We start from the raw sequence: 23,120 nt of genomic DNA, 5'->3' as shown, positions 1-23,120 counted from the left end.
CTGTACCAGTACTACAGTACACCTCCCTCCTGCTGACTGTTCCCAGTTACCTGCACCACGCTCCTGCTGCCTGTCACCTGGCTGATTCCGGTTACCTGCACCAAGCTCCAGCTGTCTACTGTCCTGCTGTCCCAGCATCACCGACATCTTCCTGGAGTCTACAGGAGACCACTGCAGTTCCTGCACAGCATCCTTGCCAGGCGCTCGTGCGACTCTGAACTCTTGCACTCCCTGTCTACACTTCCAGGGGTTCCGGAGTCAGAGGAGCAAGGGAGGCCGCTTCCTGTGCGTCAGGCTCTGCACCAGGTACGTGACATAGGCTCAAAATGCTACTAGTTCAAAAGGCCAATATGTCCTCGGACAGCCAGTGTACCTGTTAATGGCTGTGAACTCGAGCCGCTGGTGTACAGAGCCAATCTAAGGGACTCTGTAACATGTGATTGCTGTGATCACAAAGGTAAACAGTGTAACAATTGCTCTAGAAAGCTCTTACAACAGAGAAAGGGGAAAGAATCAATCATTCTTTAAAGCGGCGTTCCACCCAAAAATGGAACGTCCGCTTTTCGGAATCCTCTCCCCCTCCGGTGTCACATTTGGCACCTTTCAAGGGGGGGAAGAGGGAGCAGATACCTGTGCATGAGCAATAGGGAACCAGGAAGCGAAGCCACCCTGCGATCACTGCACTGGCTCACTGTGGTAGATCGCATTGAGTTTAAGGCTCTTTGTCTTGGTTATCATGGGATGGGCCCGCAATAATCTGAATTCACTGATAACGCGATATGCCCCTGCACGAGCACTCAGATCATTAACAGCTGGTCTTGTCACTTGTCCTTCTGCCCGTTTGCTTACCTTTGGGGGCAGATGCTTTTCTGTGAGAGCTACGGCTCTATGGGATAGTCTCCATGCTCCCATTCGTTCACTTCCTTCTATTATGGCCTTTCGAAAAAGGCTAAAAACTTGGCTTTTTGAGAAAAAGCATGCCAAGCTTTGTTAGTTCTACCTGCCGTTCCCTGTGGATCTGTTTATTAGTCTCTTGCTTTCCTCTTCTCTTTCTTTTTTTCACCCTCTGATTTGATTTGCTTTTCTCCAGTTATGTTTCTTGCGCTTAGACACTGCCCTGATGGGCCAGTATTTGGCGCATTATAAATCCATTAAATCAATCAATCAAGGCTTCACTTTCCGATTCCCTTATCGAAGATGGTGGCGCCTCCACCCGAGAAACAGATCGGCTTTGGGTGCCGACATCGCGGGTGCCCAGGACAGGCAAGTGCCCATGTATTAAACATCAGCAGCTGCAGCATTTGTAGCTGCTGACTTTTATTGTATTTCTTTCGGTGGAGCTTTGAGTTCCAGATTCGTGTCCCCAAGGTGGTTATGGGATCATTTTTAACCCTTTCACCCTCTCTTCTCTCTAGTGACCTGTATATTATTCACTTCTCCTCTGTTATCCTGAACAGCAGTACAATATGTGGTTCCTCCCATGCAGCCATAAAAAAAAGCCCACCTAGGTTGGCCGTAGTATTTTGTGATCCGACACATAAGTGACTTGTGGTATGGTTTTCGGCTAGTCTGTTGTCACTACTGGTCAACTACTGGGAACAGGATTGTAGGGGGTTGTTGACTGATGTTGTCACCACTCTCTTTTATATGGCTTTTTGGTTGGATTCAATGAAAGCCTACATTTAAGAAAAAAAGTCCAAAGCCAGTTTAACATCTGATGCCGTCATAGGTACACAAACATTCATCGACATTCACTTCCATGGCTAAGGGCATCTTTCAGACACAATGCATCAATAAGAACACTCCACACAAACTCTGCAATGTTGTCACCACGTATTTTATTTCCAGAGTCCAGAGCCTATTAGGGAGGAGAAATCTGACGGAAAACTGAAAATAAAAAAGGAGGAGGGCACACTTTTGTACCTTAAAACGGGCTTCAGTTTAAAACTTTCCTGCCATTCCACATAAAGTTAGTCCAGGAATTCAAGTATGCTGTGGAGGGCAGTAATACAAAAGGGTTTCATTAAAAAAATAAAGCAGAGAGGAAAAAAAAAAAGAAAAAAAAGTCTGAGGACAGCTTGCCCTGGCACCAGTCACTTTGGTAAGGCTAGACATGGGTGCATACAGGAGATCTCCTCTTCCTGGTATGGGATGAGGTGTAAAGCAAGGGCGGAGGAGGGTGCAACCTGTCCGTCGGGTCACACACTATATCTGAACATCTCTTCCATTATAAAATGGCTCCCATGGCGGATCTTACAAAGCTTTATAATAAAAAAAAAAAAAGGAGCATTATCTTGCACATCACGTGAATGTGTGAAGAAAAGAAAAATGCAAGTTTCTTGCTAAAAATATTACTTCGTTCTATCATTGAAATCACATGGACTCGCACCGACTTCTTAAATCTCTTGAGATCGGGGAGATCCCTTCGCCCACCCTGAGATCCAAACCCCACCCCCCTCTTCTGCGGCTAATTATTTCCCTTTCAGCTTTTTGCTGACCCGTGCGCTCACGCGGCTCAGGATATGTACAAATCTGCTCGCCATTCAGGAACAAATTTAAAGAAAACCACATTGGGGTTGACTTGCCCTTTTAGAGTAAATTATATGTAATGTACATTACATATATATTATATACATATGTTATATAGAACACCAATATATAACATATTAAATCGTAGATTTGTAAGCGCAATACAAAAATTTGGGTCTGACAAATCGCATTTTACGCCTCAGTCCCTGAATCTTGCCACATGGGAGTTAACTCAAAAGTGGCAGGATCCTTCATTCAATGTGTGTTCAATTATTCTCTACATCCTTTATTGTCATCACTGGTATCCAGGTGGGGAAAAGGGAGGGAAAAGGAAAAAAAATAAAAAAATAGTAGCAGCAGAAGTAAAAAAACAAAAAAAAGACCCTCCGGTAGTCAGTACACTGCAATTGGCTTGTCGAAGAACCTTAGCGTCTTCCGTCAACCATCACGTTTTAATGCAAAGGCAGTCTCCACTTTCCATTCAGTAACGCTGGCTCTTATTAAGAAAATATAATCCCCATGTTTTAAATGTTTTTTTTTTTCTTTTTTTTTTTACTATCCATCAGGTGAGCACGTCAATGCTTGCAATATTATTTAAATATATGTACAAGGTTCTGTCGCCTGCGGACATCCTCCAGCAAATGCAAACCTCTTGATAAGCGATCGTGTCACTGGTCAGAGTTATGCTTCTCCCGCATCCACACAAGGATCCGCTCCTTCAGTTCTGGCACTGAAAAACACAAAGCAAAACAAAACGCATTTTCAGAGGAGGAATACAGAAAAGGATGCTGTAGGGGAAAGAATACAGAAAAGGATGCTAGTAGCACAGGTTCACATTGAGAGGACATAGAAACAGGAAGCACATCAGCGAGTTTGTCCGCAGCCACCGGTGACTGACAATACCTGAAGGGGAGGAGCCTGCTGACAAGACGCCAACATACTTCTGGGTTCCTATTGCCACACAGACTTGTCTTCTCACCCCTGATGGCGTCTTCATTCCCCCTGCCTGTGACCAGGAGGTGGATGTGTGAAGGGACTCTTGTCCCATGTATGTGTACAATGGAACCTCAGATTACGAGCATAATCCATTCCAGGAGAACGCTCGTAATCCAAAGCACTTGCATATCAAAGCAAGTTTCCTCATTAAAGTGAATGAAAACTAAAATAATTTGTTACGCATAGACTTCCATGGGATGCAATACCGCATGTGGCCAGAGGCAGGGTGGCGCCGGAGAGCCTCGGGAAAGGCCGGAAAAGGCCCAAGGACACTTCGGCTGGCCTTGGCAAACCTTGAAAAGACTTCCTACCCAAGATTTGCCAAGGTCAGCCACGCTGTCCTTGGGCCTTTTCGTGCATTTCTGAACGGCACCAAATCGACGACGCTCGGCTCCGGCGCTCCCCACTTCGGGCCAAAAGCGATACTGCACACAGATTTGGCCTGAATCCTGCTCGTTTTGCGAGACAACACTCGCAAACCAAGTCACGATTTTTTAAAATACTGTGCTTGTATTGCGATACTCACAATTCTGAGGTTCCACTGTATTTGGCTTCTTTGCCCCATTGCTTATTACTTTTAGGGGTGCATATGATATTTTTTACCAAAAATTAGAGCTGCACGATTAAAGGGGTTGTAAAGGTACAATTTTTTTTTCTAAATAGCTTCCTTTACCTTAGTGCAGTCCTCCTTCACTTACCTCATCCTTCCATTTTGCTTTTAAATGTCCTTATTTCTTCTGAGAAATCCTCACTTCCTGTTCTTCTGTCTAACTCCACACCAGGGAGAAAGCCTCGCATTACTGTGTGGAGTTTCGTGCTCGCCCGCTCCCTTGAGGGGGCGAGCAGAAGAGTCAGGACACCCACTAACACACAGCTCCTTTCTCCATCTGCAACATAGAGAGTGTCTTGACTCTCCTGTAGTCCAAGGGAGGGGGCGAGCACGTCACTCCACACCAGGGAGAAAGCCTTGCTATGTCACGTGATTTCGCGCAGCCGAGCCGACCTGCCGCCGTAAAACTGCAGCGGCTGGTCGGCTACTGGTTAATGAATAAAAAAAATTTAAAAAAATAAACCGCAAAGTTTTTTTTTTTTGTATAATGTGAAAGATGTTGCACCACAAAAATCGTGATCTTTATTCTAAGCAAAAAAAAATTGTGATTCTCATTTTAGCCAGAATCGTGCAGCTCTACTAAAAATACATCATTACTATGGAGTCTGCTTTCGCTGCTCCCTTTTGTGTTTTAATTTAGCTATCCCTGGGTTGCCCACTCCTCTCCCTTTTGAACTGGCTGCAGGCTTTCATTCTTCATTGTACAGTGTTGGTTTTGTCATATATTCTTTTTACACAGCTATAACAACTTCATCTCTTCTGGGAAGGCCGTCCACAAGGTTTAGGAGTGTGTCTATGGGAATGTTTGACCATTCTTCCAGAAGAGCATTTGTGAGGTCAGGCACTGATGTTGGACAAGATGGCCTGGTTTGCAGTCTCCACTCTAATTTATCACAAAGGTATTCCATCGAACGTTCAAAAACAACAAGATCTGTGTTTTTTTTTAATGCTTTCAACTTTCAAAAATTGGCACCAATGGTTTCTGAGTAAACCAGAAGTGATGGCATTTGGATGGCATGGAGAGAGCCGCCCCTCCCACAGCTTGTAATAGCAGTCAAGGTGCCAATAAGACACTCAGATTGCAATTACAATAAAAAAATAAAAATAAATCGCCAGTTCAAAAAGAAAAAAACGATACAGGGGTGATGCCTGATCTTTCCAATACAGCCACCGAAATGACGGGTAGTGGTTAAAGAACTGCCTCTGCCCTTCTTGCAGGAGGCCAGAAGACTGCAAACAGGTAGATAAGTGTATGTTATAGCAGAAGAGACATTGCATGTCTCTTCTGCAATAACATACACCCATCTACATTGCATGTCTCTTCTGCAATAACATACACCCATCTACATTGCATGTCTCTTCTGCAATAACATACACCCATCTACATTGCATGTCTCTTCTGCAAGAACATACACCCATCTACATTGCATGTCTCTTCTGCAAGAACATACACCCATCTACATTGCATGTCTCTTCTGCAAGAACATACACCCATCTACATTGCATGTCTCTTCTGCAAGAACATACACCCATCTACATTGCATGTCTCTTCTGCAATAACATACACCCATCTACATTGCATGTCTCTTCTGCAATAACATACACCCATCTACATTGCATGTCTCTTCTGCAATAACATACACCCATCTACATTGCATGTCTCTTCTGCAATAACATACACCCATCTACATTGCATGTCTCTTCTGTAAAAGCTGTGGGGGACAGATTAACTATTTTCATATTACTGGGTTTAGTAACACTTTAATGGTAAAGTCAACAACTACCACCATGTTCATATAGATGCTGCGCCATACTGCAGGGGGTGATGTGAGCTGTACCTGGTTCAAGCATATTCTCAGTTAGGGTCTGTCTGTTGAAGGGGTCCGTGGACGAGTTTAGGAGGTGTCGCAAAATAATTGACCTGTCCATGATGGTTCCAGATGGCAGTCTCACCGGCTCCAACATTAATGTATCCATCAGTGGATCTGAAAGAGGAACAGAATCAAGATTAAGGCACATTGTAACTAAAAGAGAAAAGAAAAATGGTGTGTTACAAATTAGTGAGCCCTAAACTGCATACTGCCGGTGCTAGAATTACTGCCCATGATCCGACATTCACAGTGATACCTCACGTGTGGGATGATCGCCATTCTTCCAAAAGAGCATTTGTGAAGTCAGGCACTGATGTTGGACAAGATGCAGCATTGACTATGCTACAGTGGGGATTTATCATTACAAATGCATACTCTGGGGATAGAACCCCCCCCAAAAAAACACATCAACTAAACAGAGGTTGAGGGCAGAATGCTTTTCCATACCTCTGAACTCATCCGGTGCATCACTGTAATCGATCTCAGCACGAGCGTTTCGCGCTACAATCTCCTCCACTTTCTCAGCAAGCAGCTTGAATTTCTCTATGGCGATGGTGGACTTAATTCCAGCTTTCCTCATCTTAGAAATAACCTCTTCAAATAGCTCTTTGCTGTACGATCTCTGCAGGAAAATAAATGAAGTTCTATGAGCAGAGAAGGATCCATTCTCAGCGTTCCTTATTAGACACAGATAGCAAATCCGATTGTGTGTATAAGGCTGTTAGTCTGACAATCTAGGATAAACCGGACGTAGCAGGGATTCTATTTGCCAAACGAAAATCACATTTCAATGTGAGATGGGTGTACAGAAAGCAAACTAACCTGGTCGTCTGCTATAGCCTTTGCAAACCGTGGGCAGTCTAAATTCAAATAGATATCCGTGAGCTGGTCCAGGAGCTTCTTTGGTTCAAATCCGTATTTCTCTGGATTCTCCACCTTCAAGTCTCGACATTTGGGCCCACACAACTGCTGTAGGTTGAAGTTTAGCATAGCAGCTAACCTAGGTCCCAACTCCTGCACAAGAGAAAAGCAGATAAGAACTGGGCATTGGAATCGAGACGACCAGATGCTTAACATTCGGGTGTTCAGTACTCACGGGTCTCAGGAAAGGCTTCTGCACTTGCTTAGTGAGAATGTGGAACATGTCTACCGTTTCTGTGGCTAAAGCGAGATAGGAGCGAGAGACTCGCTCATCTTGGGCCAGCTGAGACTGGCGTGCTTGTTGTTGATCCTGCAAGAGAAGATAAAACACAAACTGTCTAATAAAACAATACTGCCAAGTGCAAATAATCATAAAAGCCATCTCATTTATTTATTTTACACTGTATCCTGTAAAGCATTACCCACGATCATCAGATCGTGGACGCAATGCCTGGATCATGCAGACCCTCAGTAAGCGGTTTGCCCGTACACCAGGCAAGCAGTTACTAAATGGCAGGAAGAATCAATGAACTAGGAGTGCGCTCACCAGCACCTTCTGTTTTTCTTGAGAACGGTAAGCCATCAGCTGCAATGGCTGACATACTTGTAGTAATAATAATAGTATAATTTAAACGGAAACTGTTAACAAATGGCACAGTCGTGTGTGGAGTTCCGCACAGCCACACGCTTTTCAAATAGTGACAGCAGGGACAGGATCCCCTGCGTGCCATCACAGAGAAGCGAGCACTGGCGACGGGTGGTTTGTGCATAGGAGCATGTTAGAACTTAAACCTTAAATGTAGGTGTAACATCCAACATGCTCCTAAGGCCCCTTTCACACGGGGCGGATCAGTAATGATCTGCCCCGTGCACCTCCGCTTGCTCAGCGGGGATCGCTCCGTTGATCCCCGCTGAGCCGGCGGATGACAGGGCGGTCCCTGCACACTGTGCAGGGACCGCCATGTCTTTTCTTCGCTCTCCCCTATGGGGGGATCGGATGAACACGGACCGTCTGTCTGTTCATCTGATCGACGGATGGAAAAGTAGGTTTTTCCTCCGTCACACTTGGCAGATCGGAGCGGGTCGGATGTCAGCGGGCATGTCACCGCTGACATCCGCGGCTCCATAGAGGAGCACGGAGCGCCCGTTAAGGTCTGCCTAAAAAACTGGCAGGTGGACCTGAACGGGCCGCCCGTGTGAAAGAGCCCTAAAAGGTGAACTTATTTAAATACAGAGTTGAAAGCAGTTCAGCAAGGCAGCAAAGTGTGCTGTCCAACCGTACCTGAATTTCAGCTGTCATTGTTCAAGTGCAAGTTAGAAAACAAAAGTCTAAAGTGCTCCTGGCTGCTGCAGGCTGAGGTTCAGCTACAGGAGATCCAAAATGATTGCCATATCACTTCTTGTGCATAAGGCCCCTTTCACATTGTGGCGGGTGGTGGTAAAGCGCCGCTATTTTTAGCGGCGCTTTACTATCGGAATTCGGCAGCTAGCGGTGTAGTTTTACCGAAAAAGGGTTAATACCGCCGGCGATGCGCCTCTGGGTTTCCCATTGCTTTCCATAGGAAGGAGAGGTAAACACACTGCTCCTTCACCGCTCCAAAGATGCGGCTAGCAGGACTTTTGGAGCGGTCCTGCTAGTGCACCGCTCCAGTGTGAAAGCCCTCAGGGCTTTCACACTGGAGAAACAGTGGCCGCTGTTTCAGGACGATTTGCAGGCACTATTTTTAGCGCAATAGTGCCTGCAAACCGCCCCAGTGTGATAATTATTGCACACTAAACACCAGACTAATGTACAAAACAGCCAACTTCTATTTCTGTAACTAGGTTATTGTTAAGATCTAACCCTTGTGTGTACGAATAGACCATAAGGGACTGACTTATGTACAAATCAGATGACTTTGTGATTTTGGCGCAATTCATGTGGGCTGGTGCCACAGCTGCACTGTGTAGGTAAAGCACTCAAGATGGTTATGTGGGGGCATGTACCAACCAATACTTGACAATGTTAATGTTATTATTGCCTTTGTCTCTATATGCGGCTTCAGACTTTACTTTGACTTGTTTTGGACAGTTAAACTGCCGGTTAATTCCAATAAACATTTTCCTGATAAAAAAAAAAAAGAAGATCTCTAACCCGAGGGAGCTGCTCCCAGAGCTCCTTGTTCCTCATTTCTTCCTGCACCTCGTGAATGCGTTTCAGAGACTCCAGGCTCTCGTCCAGCAGGAACGTGGTGTCATTTATCAGCATGTTAATGTAACGCACAAATTGTTTCCCCGAGCTGTAAAGACAAAATAATCTGAAATCAGATAGCGAAAGTACGAAAGAAAATTTATCTCAACACATTGCCTTCCCTACCTCCGATGCTGCATGCCCAGCTGAGCACAGGAGAGTCCCTGCCTGCTCACTGCTCATCTTCATCAATACAGTCAGATTGTCCTAGTGTGGGTCACAGAGGCTACAGAGTAGCTCTGCCAAAAAATACGTGCTTAGGCTACAAGGTTTTCCTGGTAAATTAAAAGATGTTTCAAGCCAGTTGGGAGGTTTAGGCCTCATTCATACCATATATGCAGAAAAACGGATGGAAACTGACATGCAGATTTCACTAGCAGAAACACTAGTTTACAACAATTTTCATGCGAGTCTCAGTGAGACATGTGACAGAACGCGTGCAGGAAAACTCCCATCTCTCTGCACACGGTGTGAATGATGCCTTAATTCTGTCAGCCTGTTCAGGTGTCCACTCCTAGCTGGATGTGAATGAACGGTTCCTAAAAGAGCCTTTAAAGCAGAGTTCCACTCAAAAGTGGAATCTCTGCTTGTTTCCTCCCCCCCCCTCCGGTTTTTGACAGGTACCTGTTCCCACTTCCGGGCAACATGGCTGCGGCGAGATGCAGCAAGGTCCCCCGGACGTTCGGCCCCCTCCTCCTTCCTTTGTTGCCGAACCAGTTAGAAAGCTAGTAGGGAACCGGCCGTGGAGCCAAAAGGCTTCACTGCCAGTTTCCCTTACCACGAATGGTGGTGGCAGCACCCATCGGAAAATTGGCTGAGGGGGGGCCCACATTGCGGGATCCCTGAACAGGTGAGTGTCCAAATATTAAAAGTCAGCAGCTACAGTATTTGTAACAGACTTAATTTTTGGAGGGGAGGATGGAGCTCCACTTTAATGTAGATCTCAACCCATTGATTTAACGGTTTCCCAAAATTGCTGCATTCAAGACATGCCGTGAATGAGAACTGTCACAGGTGTTTGTTCCCTCAACCAAACAGTCAAACCATCAACTGGCTGGTGTCATTTCTGATCACATGCGCAGGGGAACCGCAGCTCAAAACAGATGTCAAGATGGCAGCTTCCTTGGTTGTAAAAGAATAGGAGGGTTTAGTTCCGCTTTAAAGGATGATTCTACTTCAGATGCCCAAAGCAGCTCAACTCAATGTGAAAAGGCCACACAGCTAATCCATGATAAATTTTGGCCACAAAATCATCCAAACAGATCCGAAAAGTAAATAAATCTGCAGTAGATGGAGAACGCAAAAAACATTTTAGAGTCAGACTTACAAAATGCCTGGATATAGGTATGCTGTAGGTTCCCAGCCCCTGCCCTTTTCTCCACCAACTTATCAACGTCTTCCCCTTATTATGGAACATATATGCCCAGCAATCGTGAGTAGATGATTTATTTCTGTTGTCTGCAAATACATTGCTTCCTGAACTTTGGGCATAGCTCAAAAAAAAAGCATAGTCCGCAACTGCATCCGCCTAGGATTCGGTCAGGACAAGTTTACTTTAAGGATAAGTTCACCTTTCATAAGATATTATACCCATACGTAGGGTGTAACATTTTATGAAAGGACCGCCCCTGATGCGACAGCTAGAGGGGGATCTTCCCCCCATGCTAGCTGTCAAAAAAAAAAACAAAAAAAAATACACAAACGTGGCAGAGTGGGGCTTCACCCGGCCTTGTCACTCATTCACAGTCCTCTGCAAATGGAAAACTACAAGTCCCAACTGCTTTAGCGGCTGTCAACTTATTAGTCCTCAATGAACTACTACAGGCGCTGTGGTAGTTAATTAATTCTGCCTCTCAGCGAGTATCAGCTTGCTCATATGACGTACAAGCAAGCAGATACGCCAGCAGGTCTGCAGGAGTACTGCATAGCATCAGCAATATGCTGATCGCTGGTGCAATGCTTTACAGGTCCCTGCAACAATTTTTTTTTTATAAATGCATTTTACGTGCAAAAAAAATGTGCATTTATTATTTTTTGGTCAAAAGGTGAAATATATTATACATTATATAAAGTTAAGACCCCCAGCTCATGACCACAACCAAGGATGGGGATAGAAACTCACTGGTAACCTCCTTTGTCTTGTCTGCAACCTGTGTGCATATATTTATAACTTTAACATCAAGCCTTATTCATACTTTACTCTGTGTGTTACTCACTTGAATTCCTCCATAAAAGTGCCATGATGGGCCGGGTGCTGCCAGAGGCTTTTGAAAATGGTGCTGATGTGGTAGCGGATAGTAAACTTGTCATAGAATTCACTGGTGGCACCCGTGTGCTCAACATCTGCCAAAACACGAACAGCGCATTAATTGGGAGAAGATCAAGCGGAGATCATAAGTGTCAGTACTGGGCAAGTCAGATCTCCCAGAGAGCCACTGATAAGGCTGCAGGCCCAGAAAAGACCACACCACGCTCAGGTCAACACAGCGGAACTAATGGCAGAAATCGCTCTTGCAGAAGACATGGAAGAGCAGTCATATTATTACAAGGTCACGTCACGCATACAGAGAAATCACATGAATGCCTGTTGGCTATTTCTGAAATAGCTCAGGGCCATTTTCATTTGTGTCGCGTTTATTTGAAGAGAAATAGTCTTGGCCACTGAGATAAAAATGTAAATGCCAAATGGACACAGAATGTTATCAACATCAAACATAAGGGGGTCTACACATACCTGCTTTCTCCCGGGAGCCCCAGAATCTGGGCACACAATGTACATTGTCACTGATTTGGGCTTCAAGCCAAAGCTTTGCCTCTCCTCCGCATCCCATGGTGTACTGTAGGCCCTTATCTACTGACTGCCACAATGCATTGTGGGATCACAGGGGAAGAGACAGTGGCCCGGATTCAGGTAGAATTGCGCATTATTTACGGTTTTTGCCCTGCGCCCCCGCAAATTTGCTCCGCTGCCCTTGATTCACGGAGCAGAAGCTCCGTAAATTGCGCCGGCGCGCCGGCAAAATGCCCGGCGCAAGAGCACGCAATTTAAATGATCCCGTAGGGGACGGGAATCATTTAAATTATGCGCGTTCCCGCGCCGATCGTAGAGCGCATGCTCCGTCGGGAAACTTTCCCGACGTGCATTGCGGAAAATAACGTCGCAAGGACGTCATTTGCTTCAAAGTGAACGTGAATGGCGTCCAGCGCCATTCACAATTCACTTACGCAAACTACGTAAAATTCAAATTTCGCGACGCGGGAACGACGGGTATACGTAACATGGGCTGCCCCTGCTAATAGCAGAGGCAGCCTTGCGCGAAAACCGCCGTACGTAAACGACGTAAATTGCGTACGCAGGGCTCGCGCAACGTTGTGAATCGGTGTTAGTATGCAATTTGCATACTATACACTGAGCACAACGGGAACGCCACCTAGCGGCCACCGCAAGAATGCAGCCTAAGATATGCGGGCATAAGAGCCTTATGCCGCGCAGATCTTAGGCTGCAGTCGGCGTAACGAGGTTCCTGAATCAGGAGCACACGTTACACAGGCGCAATTGCTTCTTGAATCTACCCCAGTGTTCTGACAGAGCTCAAATAAAAGTGAACGAGCCATTTGCCAAAGATAAAAATAAATTAATATCTCTTTGTCAAATAGGTAACTATAGTCCAGAGATGTGTCAGAGGCTCTAAGCAGTGCGGCTGGGTACATTCAAGGATTTATTTTCGGGGTACTTAAAGTGGAACATTACCCAAAATTTCTGCTCGTCTGCCTCCTCCCCTAAGTTCTATTTTTTTTGGGAGGGAGCGGGTACCTGGTTTTGACAGGTACCCACTCTCACTTTGCGGTCAGATTGCTGTGGCAATCCAAGTGGAAGTTCGGCCCTCCCTTCTTTCCCCCGCAGCCACCTGGGGACACATCACAGGTCCCAGAAAGGTTGCGGGACCATCCACAAAGCGCAGGGCAGCTCACACATGTGCAGTGGGAAGCCAACTGTGAGGCCGCAAGCAGTCATAGCTGGCATTCCAAAGTAAACATGCCGGCGCCTGGACCCAAAGATGGTCAAATAGCCGGCTCAGATGAGGACAGCGCCCTTATCCCTGGACAGGTAGGTGCCCCATTATTAAAAAGTCAGGACTACAATATTCTTTGTTTTCAGGGGGAAGAAGCGCTTTAAGAAGACACTAGATGAAAAAAAAACTGACATTAAAGTGGTTTTAAAGGGTTCAAGTATTTTTTTTTTTTACGTCATGCATTCTAGGCATGAAGGTAAAAAAGCCTTCTGTGTGTAGTGCCCCCCCCCCCCCATACTTACCTGAGCTGCCTCTCGATCCAGCGATGTGCACGAGAGCAGTTTCTCCTGGGTCTTTCATTCCTTATTGGCTGAGACAGCAGTGGGAGCCATTAGCTTCTGCTACTCTCAATCACAGCCAGTGAGCCAATGAGGAGAGAGCGGTGGGAGGGACCGAGCCATTGCTCTGTGTGTCTTATGGACGCAGAGAGAGGGGCTTGGGAGTGAGCACGCACCAGTGCCCCCAGAGCAAGCAGGTTGCTATGAGGGGGGGGCTGGCTGTAGAGGAGTAGCCAGGAGCGCCAGTTGGGGACCAAAAAAGGAAGAGGATCGGGGCTGCTCTGTGCAAAACAATTACACAGAGCAGGCAAGTATAACAAGTTTGTTATAAAAAATAAAAATTAACCTTTAACGTCACTTTAAAGCCCAACTCCCGCCAAAAGGTCCGTTTTGGATACAGAGGGGAAGCATAAGAAACCACACAAGTGTTTACCGTTATCGGTGTCTCCGTTGCAGTGCCCACTCCTGTACTGGTAACCAAACAAAAAACTGGGGAGTTTCATCATAGGGGAGGGTCCCAAACCAATTAAAACCCGATGTAGGTTCTACCCCGTCCCCAAATTATCAAAGCACAGGTCTACTTTAAGGCCCCTCCCACACTTTAACGTATGTTCAGAGTACTCTCGCAGTTGTAACATGCAGTATTTTTCGTAAAACTGCACTGCCAAAAGCACCCCAATCATCTTTTTTCTCTTCAACAACACACACGGTTAACAAATGTACATTGCGGTGCACCCATTGTGCATTATGAGAACATGCAATAAAATGCGATAAAAAGAAAAAAAAAAAGGTACAAATCACAAGTGTGAGGTCAACCTAACGGTTTAATGCATTAGGCCAGTTTTTATATGAAGTTAACAGACTGCAGCATTCTCTGGGGCCCAATCTTTCCTTACCAGTGTAGAACTTCATCAGTGAGGGCACCAGGAGTTTGACTGACAATGGGTGGCCTTCGATCATTTCAAAGAACTTCTGCGTCCTGTGCTGTATGGCCGGGTTTGTGACGAACATAACCTCCACCAGTTTGGCCACAAGGTAAGGGTTTCTGATATAGTTCTGGTTGCATAGCAGTACCACCAGGAACGTTCCGATATCCTGAGTGCTGGATTCAAAGAGGACCTGAGGAGCGTATCTGGGAGGGGAAAGAAAAAATAAATGGTTTTTATAAGCTCTGTAATAATATAGGATTTTGGTTGCTTTAGAAGAGAACCTGACAATTTTAAATACTCTGATTTTGCTATACACACACACCATCGAAAGTTTGCTGTAGCCTTGAACTGCGGATTAGTCAACCCATCATAGTCAAAGATTCATTGTTGGATTCAAGACTTTAAATAGATACTGGCAGAGTGCACCAGAGTCCATTAGCCCATCTCCCCATGCCCTGCTATGCTATAGTCAGGGGCAGACTGATCATTCGGGCAGTCTGGCACAAACCGAGGGCCCCAGAGTCAGGGGGGCCCCCATGAGCTGCTCAGTGGGAAAAATGATCCCTACATTGGTGATCAGCGGGAAGAACGGTCCTTACATTGGTGATCAGCGGGAAGAACGGTCCTTACATTGGTGATCAGTGGGAAGAATGTCCCTTACATTGGTGATCAGTGAGAAGAATGTTCCTTACATTGGTGATCAATGGGAAGAATGTTCCTTACATTGGTGATCAGTGGGAAGAATGTCCCTTACATTGGTGATCAGTGGGAAGAATGTTCCTTACATTGGTGATCAGTGGGAAGAATGCTTCTTACATTGGTGATCAGTGGGAAGAATGTCCCTTACATTGGTGATCAGTGAGAAGAATGTTCCTTACATTGGTGATCAATGGGAAGAATGCTCCTTACATTGGTGATCAGTGGGAAGAATGTCCCTTACATTGGTGATCAGTGGGAAGAATGCTCCTTACATTGGTGATCAGTGGGAAGAATGTCCCTTACATTGGTGATCAGTGGGAAGAATGTCCCTTACATTGGTGATCAGTGGGAAGAATGTTCCTTACATTGGTGATCAGTGGGAAGAATGTTCCTTACATTGGTGATCAGTGAGAAGAATGTTCCTTACATTGGTGATCAGTGGGAAGAATGTTCCTTACATTGGTGATCAGTGGGAAGAATGTTCCTTACATTGGTGATCAGTGAGAAGAATGTCCCTTACATTGGTGATCAGTGGGAAGAATGTTCCTTACATTGGTGATCAGTGGGAAGAATGTTCCTTACATTGGTGATCAGTGGGAAGAATGTTCCTTACATTGGTGATCAGTGAGAAGAATGTTCCTTACATTGGTGATCAGTGGGAAGAATGTTCCTTACATTGGTGATCAGTGGGAAGAATGTTCCTTACATTGATGATCAGCGGGAAGAATGTCCCGCAAGATTGCCCTGGGGGCCCCATGAGTTGTCAGTCCACCCCTGGCTGTAGTGCAGGGATAAGCAATTGTCGGACCTCCAGCTGTTGCAGAACTACAAGTCCCATGAGGCATAGCAAGACTCTGACAGCAACAAACTTGACACCCAAAGGCAGAGGCATGATGGGATTTGTCGTTTTGAAACAGCTGGAGGTCCGCTAATTGCATATCCCTGCTGTAGTGGCTCCAGCCCCAGCAGAAGAGGCTGTTGGGAATTGTGAATAAACGCAGCATGTGTGTCACATGCCCTGCCGACTGAAAAAGGTGTGCAATCCTCTCAGCGATATGGTGCAAAGCTGAAAAGAGGTCAGTGCTATGGCAAGCGAGGGGAAGGGTTAGAACCTCCATCAGCCATTTACTGCTCCCTGTGTACCCCCCTTGCTATGGACATTTAATCTCTTTGGTCCTGGTTTGGTTTTCAATACACTCAAAAGGTTTATGTAAACCTCAACAATGAACTTCTCTTGCCTGCTTCATTTTTGGTCTGTTAAACACGCAACAGAAAGCATTCCATTATATGTTTGATCACGGCACAAAAATACCTTTTGATCTAGTCAAATGAAGAGCCATCATGTACTCTCTGCCTATCTTATCTCAGAGACCACACAGCCCTCTCTGTTCTGATCTTTGACTACAATTCAATTTTTCGCTATGCCGTGAATAAGTCCGTGGGAGTAGTTGAGTAGATTAGCAAGGAGACACAAAAGACCACTTAGCCAACAAAAATGCAATGTGCTGTCAAGCCCACAATAGAAAGTTGAGTGGAGTGCACTTCAGGCAGAATAACAGGTATTTTTCTGCACTGGCAGCATGTTTAACTACTTGCTGACCGCCCGCCACAGATTTACTGCAGCGGGGTGGCTCGGCTGCGCGAATCGACGTATTCGCATGTTGTCTCTTGCATCAGCCCATGTGGGTGCGCTGCATTTGGGCGCGCTGCAGTTGGGCAGAGGAGCCAATCAACGGGTCCGGCGGACACGATGTCTGTCGCCCACACGCGATTGTTCCCCACGGGGACAGAACGGGGATCTGCCTATGTAAACAAGGCAGATAGCTGATCTGAAAAAGGAGGACATAGAGATCATGGGCCAGATTCACGTAGATGGGCGTATTTTTGGGCGGTCGTAACATATTTGATTTACGTTACGCCGCCGCAAGTTTTTCAGGCAAGTGCTTTATTCACAAAGCACTTGCCTGTAAAGTTGCGGCGGCGTATCGTAAATCACCCGGCGGAATTCAAATACGGCGGGTAGGGGGCGTGTTTCATTTAAATGAAGCGCGTCCCCGCGCCGAACGAACTGCGCATGCGCCGTCCCTAAAAAATCCCGGCGTGCATTCCTCTAAATGACGTCGCAAGGACGTCATTGGTTTTGACGTGGACGTAAATGGCGTCCAGCCCCATTCACGGACGACTTACGCAAACGACGTAAAATTAAAACATTTTGTCGCGGGAACGACGGCCATACTTAACATAGGATACGCCACCTAGGGGGCAGCTTTATCTTTACGCCGGCATACCTCTTACGGAAACGGCGTATCTTTACTGCGACGGGCAAGCAGACGTTCGTCAAACGGCATATCTACTAATTTGCATATTTTACGCCAAACTCAATGGAAGCGCCACCTAGCGGGCAGCGGAAATATTGCACCCTAAGATACGACGGCGCAGGGTAGGTTTAAGTGTATCACAGTTTGAGCATACACTTAAACATGCGACGGGCTTAGATTGCGAGTTACGTCGGTGAATCTACCGATACCCCGGCGTAACTCTTTGTGAATCTGGCCCCTTGTTTTTCTGCCAAGCAGGGACACGGATCTCTGTTGTCCCAGACAGTTCACCCCCCCCCCCCCCCCGCGCACACACACACACACACACACACAATTAGAAAACACTCCCAGGGAACACATTTAACCCCTTAATTGCCCCTGGTTTTAACCCTTTCCCTGCCAGTGTCATTAGTACAGCCACAGTGCATATTTTTAACACGGTTCACTGTAAAAATGTCACATGTCCAAAGTGAGGAAAGGAATGTAGATAACCAGCTTCTGTTTACATTTATACACCTCAATCTGTGGTCAGCAGTGGGCACGATCACAGGAGGGCATCATGATGCCCTCCCAGAACTGGCCGGCCGCGATGTAGTCTTAATTTGGCTATAGCGCGGTCGGCAAGTGGTTAATATAAATTTGTACACACATCAGGTTAACCACTTCTTGCCGTTTTAAACCTTGATAAAATAAAACACACCTTACGCCTTTGCAGATGTTTTGACATTTTAGCAGAGCCCCAAAATGACAGATGTGTACTTACTGCACAATAAAAAACAAGAACTCGGCTACGTCTTCTACATAGAACTCGGGCAGTGCAGCAAACATCTTGGGAATGTCTGGGTTTAAAGGCAGCGTCATACTGTCACCGGAAGAGAAAGCACAGAATCAAGAACTACAGTTTCAGATATCTTTCTTTTTTTTTTTTTGTCCCCTGCACAGAATTTCTTTACAAGCATTAATAATACATCCCCCAAAATGATAGGACAAATTAAATTGCTGGTACGGCCCTAGACCCAACAACTGGAAGCTCACCTAGGGTAAGCGGGATCCATCATGTGTAGAAGGAGTTGAATAACCATTCCATAAAAGCTGAGGCATCTTCTTAGAAAGTTTTCATCTAGTAGGCCAGCATCAGCACAGGCCTTACATCGTACTAGTTTCTGCAAAAAAAAAAAAAGAGGAATTCAGGCTTTATTTTTTTACTTCAGTTGCAGATTCTGATTGTCGGTGTCCAAACTTTTTTCAAAGAGGGCCAGATTTGATGAAGTGAATATGCGCAAGGGCCGACTATTTTGCCTGACATTCTTTGAACCATTAAAGTTTGGTCTAAGTGTGTTCGTCCGAGCAACTAATACACTGCCCAACAAGAATTCTCTTGCCTTTGTGGCTGTGTGAAGTGGATAGATGAGCTAGAGTGTGTTATTTGGATATATACCGTATTTACTCGCGTATAACACGCACCTTCACTTTAAGATGGAAGTTTCAGGAATTTTTTTTTTTTTTAAATAAAGAACTGTGAAGCAAAATAAGGGTCAGTGCCCATCTCTGCAGACCCACCGTTGCCATGAATGCAGACCCACCGTTGCCCTGAATGCAGACCCACCGTTGCCCTGAATGCAGACCCACCGTTGCCCTGAATGCAGACCCACCGTTGCCCTGAATGCAGACCCAGCGTTGCCCTGAATGCAGACCCAGCGTTGCCCTGAATGCAGACCCAGCGTTGCCCTGAATGCAGACCCAGCGTTGCCCTGAATGCAGACCCAGCGTTGCCCTGAATGCAGACCCAGCGTTGCCCTGAATGCAGACCCAGCGTTGCCCTGAATGCAGACCCAGCGTTGCCCTGAATGCAGACCCAGCGTTGCCCTGAATGCAGACCCACCGTTGCCAGGGGGAGAGGAGTGTGTAGTGAAGAGATGAGCTAGAGTGTGTTATTTGGATATACCATATTTACTGGCGTATAACACGCACCTTCACTTTAAGATGGAAGTTTCAGGATTTTTTTTTTTTTTAAAATAAAGAACTGTGAAGCAAAATAAGGGTCAGTGCCCATAAATGCAGACCCACCGTTGCCCTGAATGCAGACCCACCGTTGCCCTGAATGCAGACCCACCGTTGCCCTGAATGCAGACCCACCGTTGCCCTGAATGCAGACCCACCGTTGCCCTGAATGCAGACCCACCGTTGCCCTGAATGCAGACCCACCGTTGCCCTGAATGCAGACCCACCGTTGCCCTGAATGCAGACCCACCGTTGCCCTGAATGCAGACCCACCGTTGCCCTGAATGCAGACCCACCGTTGCCCTGAATGCAGACCCACCGTTGCCCTGAATGCAGACCCACCGTTGCCCTGAATGCAGACCCACCGTTGCCCTGAATGCAGACCCCAGCGTTGCCCTGAATGCAGACCCCAGCGTTGCCCTGAATGCAGACCCCAGCGTTGCCCTGAATGCAGACCCCAGCGTTGCCATGAATGCAGACCCCAGCGTTGCCATGAATGCAGACCCCAGCGTTGCCATGAATGCAGACCCCAGCGTTGCCATGAATGCAGACCCCAGCGTTGCCATGAATGCAGACCCCAGCGTTGCCATGAATGCAGACCCCAGCGTTGCCATGAATGCAGACCCCAGCGTTGCCATGAATGCAGACCCCAGCGTTGCCAGGGGGAGAGGAGTGTGTAGTGAAGAGATGAGCTAGAGTGTGATATTTGGATATACCGTATTTACTGGCGTATAACACGCACCTTCACTTTAAGATGGAAGTTTCAGGAAAAAAAAACAATTTAAATAAAAGAACTGTGAAGCAAAATAAGGGTCAGTGCCCATCAATGCAGCCTAATCGTTGCCCTGAATGCAGACCCCACCGTTGCCCTGAATGCAGACCCCACCGTTGCCCTGAATGCAGACCCCACCGTTGCCCTGAATGCAGACCCCACCGTTGCCATGGGGAGGGGGAGAGGAGCAAGCCTCCGGGGCAGGCAAGTGTTGGTTTATCAAAAGTCAGCAGCTATGCTTTTTGTAGCTGCTGACTTTTAATAAACTAAAAAATGGGTGGAACTTCGCTTTAAGTTCTAGTTCACACCAGATGCAACTCCATTCAGTTCTCGTGCGCTTATTTTCTGCACAAAATACATGCACAGCGATTTCCATGTATTCCAATGGCTCTAGTTCACACCATGCAGTCAGTTTCTGCACTGAATACTGACTTCCTGGTGTGAACTAGAGTCATTGGAATACATGGAAAACACTGTGCATGCATTTTATGTAGAAAAAAAAAAGCACACGAGAACTGAATGGAACTGCATCTGCTGTGAACTGGCCCTTAGAAAGAGAATTCACCCTAATTTAAACTGTGGATGGTTATAGCGATACTCTGTCCTTAGTGTGGAACAAACCTTAAGTTGCGTTTTAAAACGTTTCAGCATCTCTCTGTGCCGGGTGGCCAATGGGGAGTCCTTCCACTGACTTTCATTGTTCTTTAGCTCTTCCACTGTCCTGCAATGGGTGAAGGAGAGAAGGAGAGAGGAATTAGAAAAGATGTAAGATGCTAAACAAAACAAAAGAATCCATTCACACTGAAGATCGGCAGCGGGGAATGCCTCACAAAGCGTATTATTCAGAACTTCACAAAACAGCTAAAAGTAAATTAGGACTGTATAACTCTTGTCAACGCCAGCAAGATGACAAAGCCGCAAATAATACTATGTACTAGAGCTGCACAATTATGGATAAAATGAGAATCACAAATTTTTTTGCTTACAATAAAGATCATGATTCTCTCAATTCTCAGCGCAACATCTTTCACACTAAACAAAAAAATTGGGCTAACTTTAGCGTTTATTTTTTTTATTTTTATTCCTCGAAGTGTATTTTCCCCCCAAAAAATGCTTTAGAAAGACCACTGCGCAAATACAGTGTGACATAAATCATTGCATCAAACGCCATTTTATTCCCTGGGATCTCTGCTAAATATATATATTTATATCCCCCCCACCGCTGTCAAATTTGGTACCTTTCAGAGGGGAGGTACCTGTCCCCACTCTAGGGAGACCTTGCCGCAAGAAGTCCCCCCCCCCCCCCACTGCTGGGCCATTCAGAAAGCGCAGCGTGTCTGGCGCACGCACAGTAGAAAACCGGAAGACTTTATTGACGGTTTCCCTTACAACGAATGGCAGCACCCGAGAGCCGATTGAAGAATTGTCTGGGGTGTCGACATCGTGGGACCCCTTGAAAGGTAAGTGTCGTAATATTAAAAGTCAGCAGCTACAGTATTTGTAGCTGCCATTTGGACTGGAGCATTTGGCACCTTTCAGGGGGGAGAGGGGAACGGGGAAACTTCCAGGAAACAGGGCCGCGGCGCTGTCTCTCGGAAGTCCGGCCCCCTCCTACTTCCAATTAGAAACTGCAGAGCAGTAGGGGAACAAGCTGTGACACTGCCAGGTTCCCTTGCTGGCAATGGCGGCGGCTGCAACCGACAGCAGACCCGGAGATTTGCTGCAGTGCCAACATCGCGGGATCCCTGGACAGGTAAGTGGCCCAATATTAAAAGTCAGCAGCTGTAGTATTTGCAGCTGCTGAATTAATGTTGTTTGTGGGGTGGGCGGACCTCCGCTTTAAGGGGTATCCACCACAACAGGGGGAAGTTATGAGACTGTATACTTTAACCTCAAGCGCTCAGCAGTGAGCTAATTACTCTGAACAGTCTTAAATATCCTTTCTATAGTCTATAGTCTAAGTGAGCACTCTTGACAAGGTGAAGGCAGAGTCACCTACCTGTTCAGCTCTCGGATTGCTCGGAGGCGACGGATATAACGCCGGCAACTCGGTAAAATGGCAAGGTGATGAGCATGTAATGTCAGGAAGAAACATTCTGTTGGAAACTTGGGATCGGAAAATGAAGATGAATCTTGGCCTAGAAATTTTTAAATGAGCAATACAAAAAAGACAAAATATTAAATCTGAACGCCAGGTAAACCGCTAAACACACATACTGTATAAGGCACTGTGTAAATCTCAGAATGAACAGAAATTCAAATGATAGGACATATAGAGCTCTTCCATGTGCTGTGTGCTCAGCCGCATCTGGCTAGAAGCGGTGTCTACATCACACAAGTGTGAATCCGGCTACTTGTTAGCCTTCACATATACTTTGATAATGCAATGATGCAAGAAAGGAATACTAAACACTCACTCAGTTCCCCCATCCAGCTGGTAACCTCCTCCATGGTAGCTTTGATGCGGGTTTCATCGTTGGGCAGTGCTATGCGACATCTGGGGTGAAAAATATACATGGGATCCACAGTCTCAAGCTTAATCTTAGTACTGAGCTGCTGCAACACCCAAAGGAAGTTCAGCATGAAGCCATCTGTGGACACAAGACGGTCGTCTGCCTGCAAGATACAAGAAGAGGGGACTAAGAATTTAGCCCTGAGCTAAACGATAGGAAAGCAATGGAGTGATCTGTACCTGCAGCTGAGCCTTCTTCATGTTGCTGGTGACAACGGAAGCCATGTAGCTTAGGGCAGCCTCTCTGGTCTCTCCATTCAGCAAGACGCTGTGCAAAATCTTAAACAATTCTTGCTGCAAGCAAAATTTAGGTTTATAATGTTACAACTTAATCTTCTGAATAGTGTACAGAAAAGAACATAAAAACGGGAGCCAGGTTTT

General features: G+C 46.2%; 1 protein-coding gene across 3 annotated transcripts in view; it reads right to left on the bottom strand.

The window, feature by feature from the left end:
• Positions 1–1,816: 1,816 nt before the first annotated feature.
• Positions 1,817–23,120, bottom strand: part of UBE4B (ubiquitination factor E4B) — a 107,629-nt gene continuing 86,325 nt past the window's right edge. For 2 of the 3 annotated variants that reach the window (XM_040326412.1, XM_040326410.1), the window contains 14 exons: positions 22,920–23,033; positions 22,645–22,843; positions 22,227–22,365; positions 20,849–20,948; positions 18,490–18,617; positions 18,218–18,316; positions 14,405–14,640; positions 11,374–11,500; positions 9,062–9,206; positions 7,103–7,237; positions 6,829–7,020; positions 6,454–6,628; positions 5,974–6,120; positions 2,920–3,259 (listed from right to left, as the gene is read on the bottom strand). In XM_040326412.1, the coding sequence (XP_040182346.1) occupies positions 3,198–3,259; positions 5,974–6,120; positions 6,454–6,628; positions 6,829–7,020; positions 7,103–7,237; positions 9,062–9,206; positions 11,374–11,500; positions 14,405–14,640; positions 18,218–18,316; positions 18,490–18,617; positions 20,849–20,948; positions 22,227–22,365; positions 22,645–22,843; positions 22,920–23,033 (1,998 nt within the window). In that variant the 3' untranslated portion in view covers positions 2,920–3,197. Of the gene's footprint in view, positions 2,262–2,919; positions 3,260–5,973; positions 6,121–6,453; positions 6,629–6,828; positions 7,021–7,102; positions 7,238–9,061; positions 9,207–11,373; positions 11,501–14,404; positions 14,641–18,217; positions 18,317–18,489; positions 18,618–20,848; positions 20,949–22,226; positions 22,366–22,644; positions 22,844–22,919; positions 23,034–23,120 lie in introns of those variants that run through there. The other variant, XM_040326411.1, reaches the window with a different exon arrangement.

This window comes from Rana temporaria, chromosome 10 (assembly GCF_905171775.1).
Source record: "Rana temporaria chromosome 10, aRanTem1.1, whole genome shotgun sequence".
Classification (NCBI taxonomy): domain Eukaryota; kingdom Metazoa; phylum Chordata; class Amphibia; order Anura; family Ranidae; genus Rana; species Rana temporaria.
This window is presented reverse-complemented; position numbering and strand designations above follow the sequence as displayed.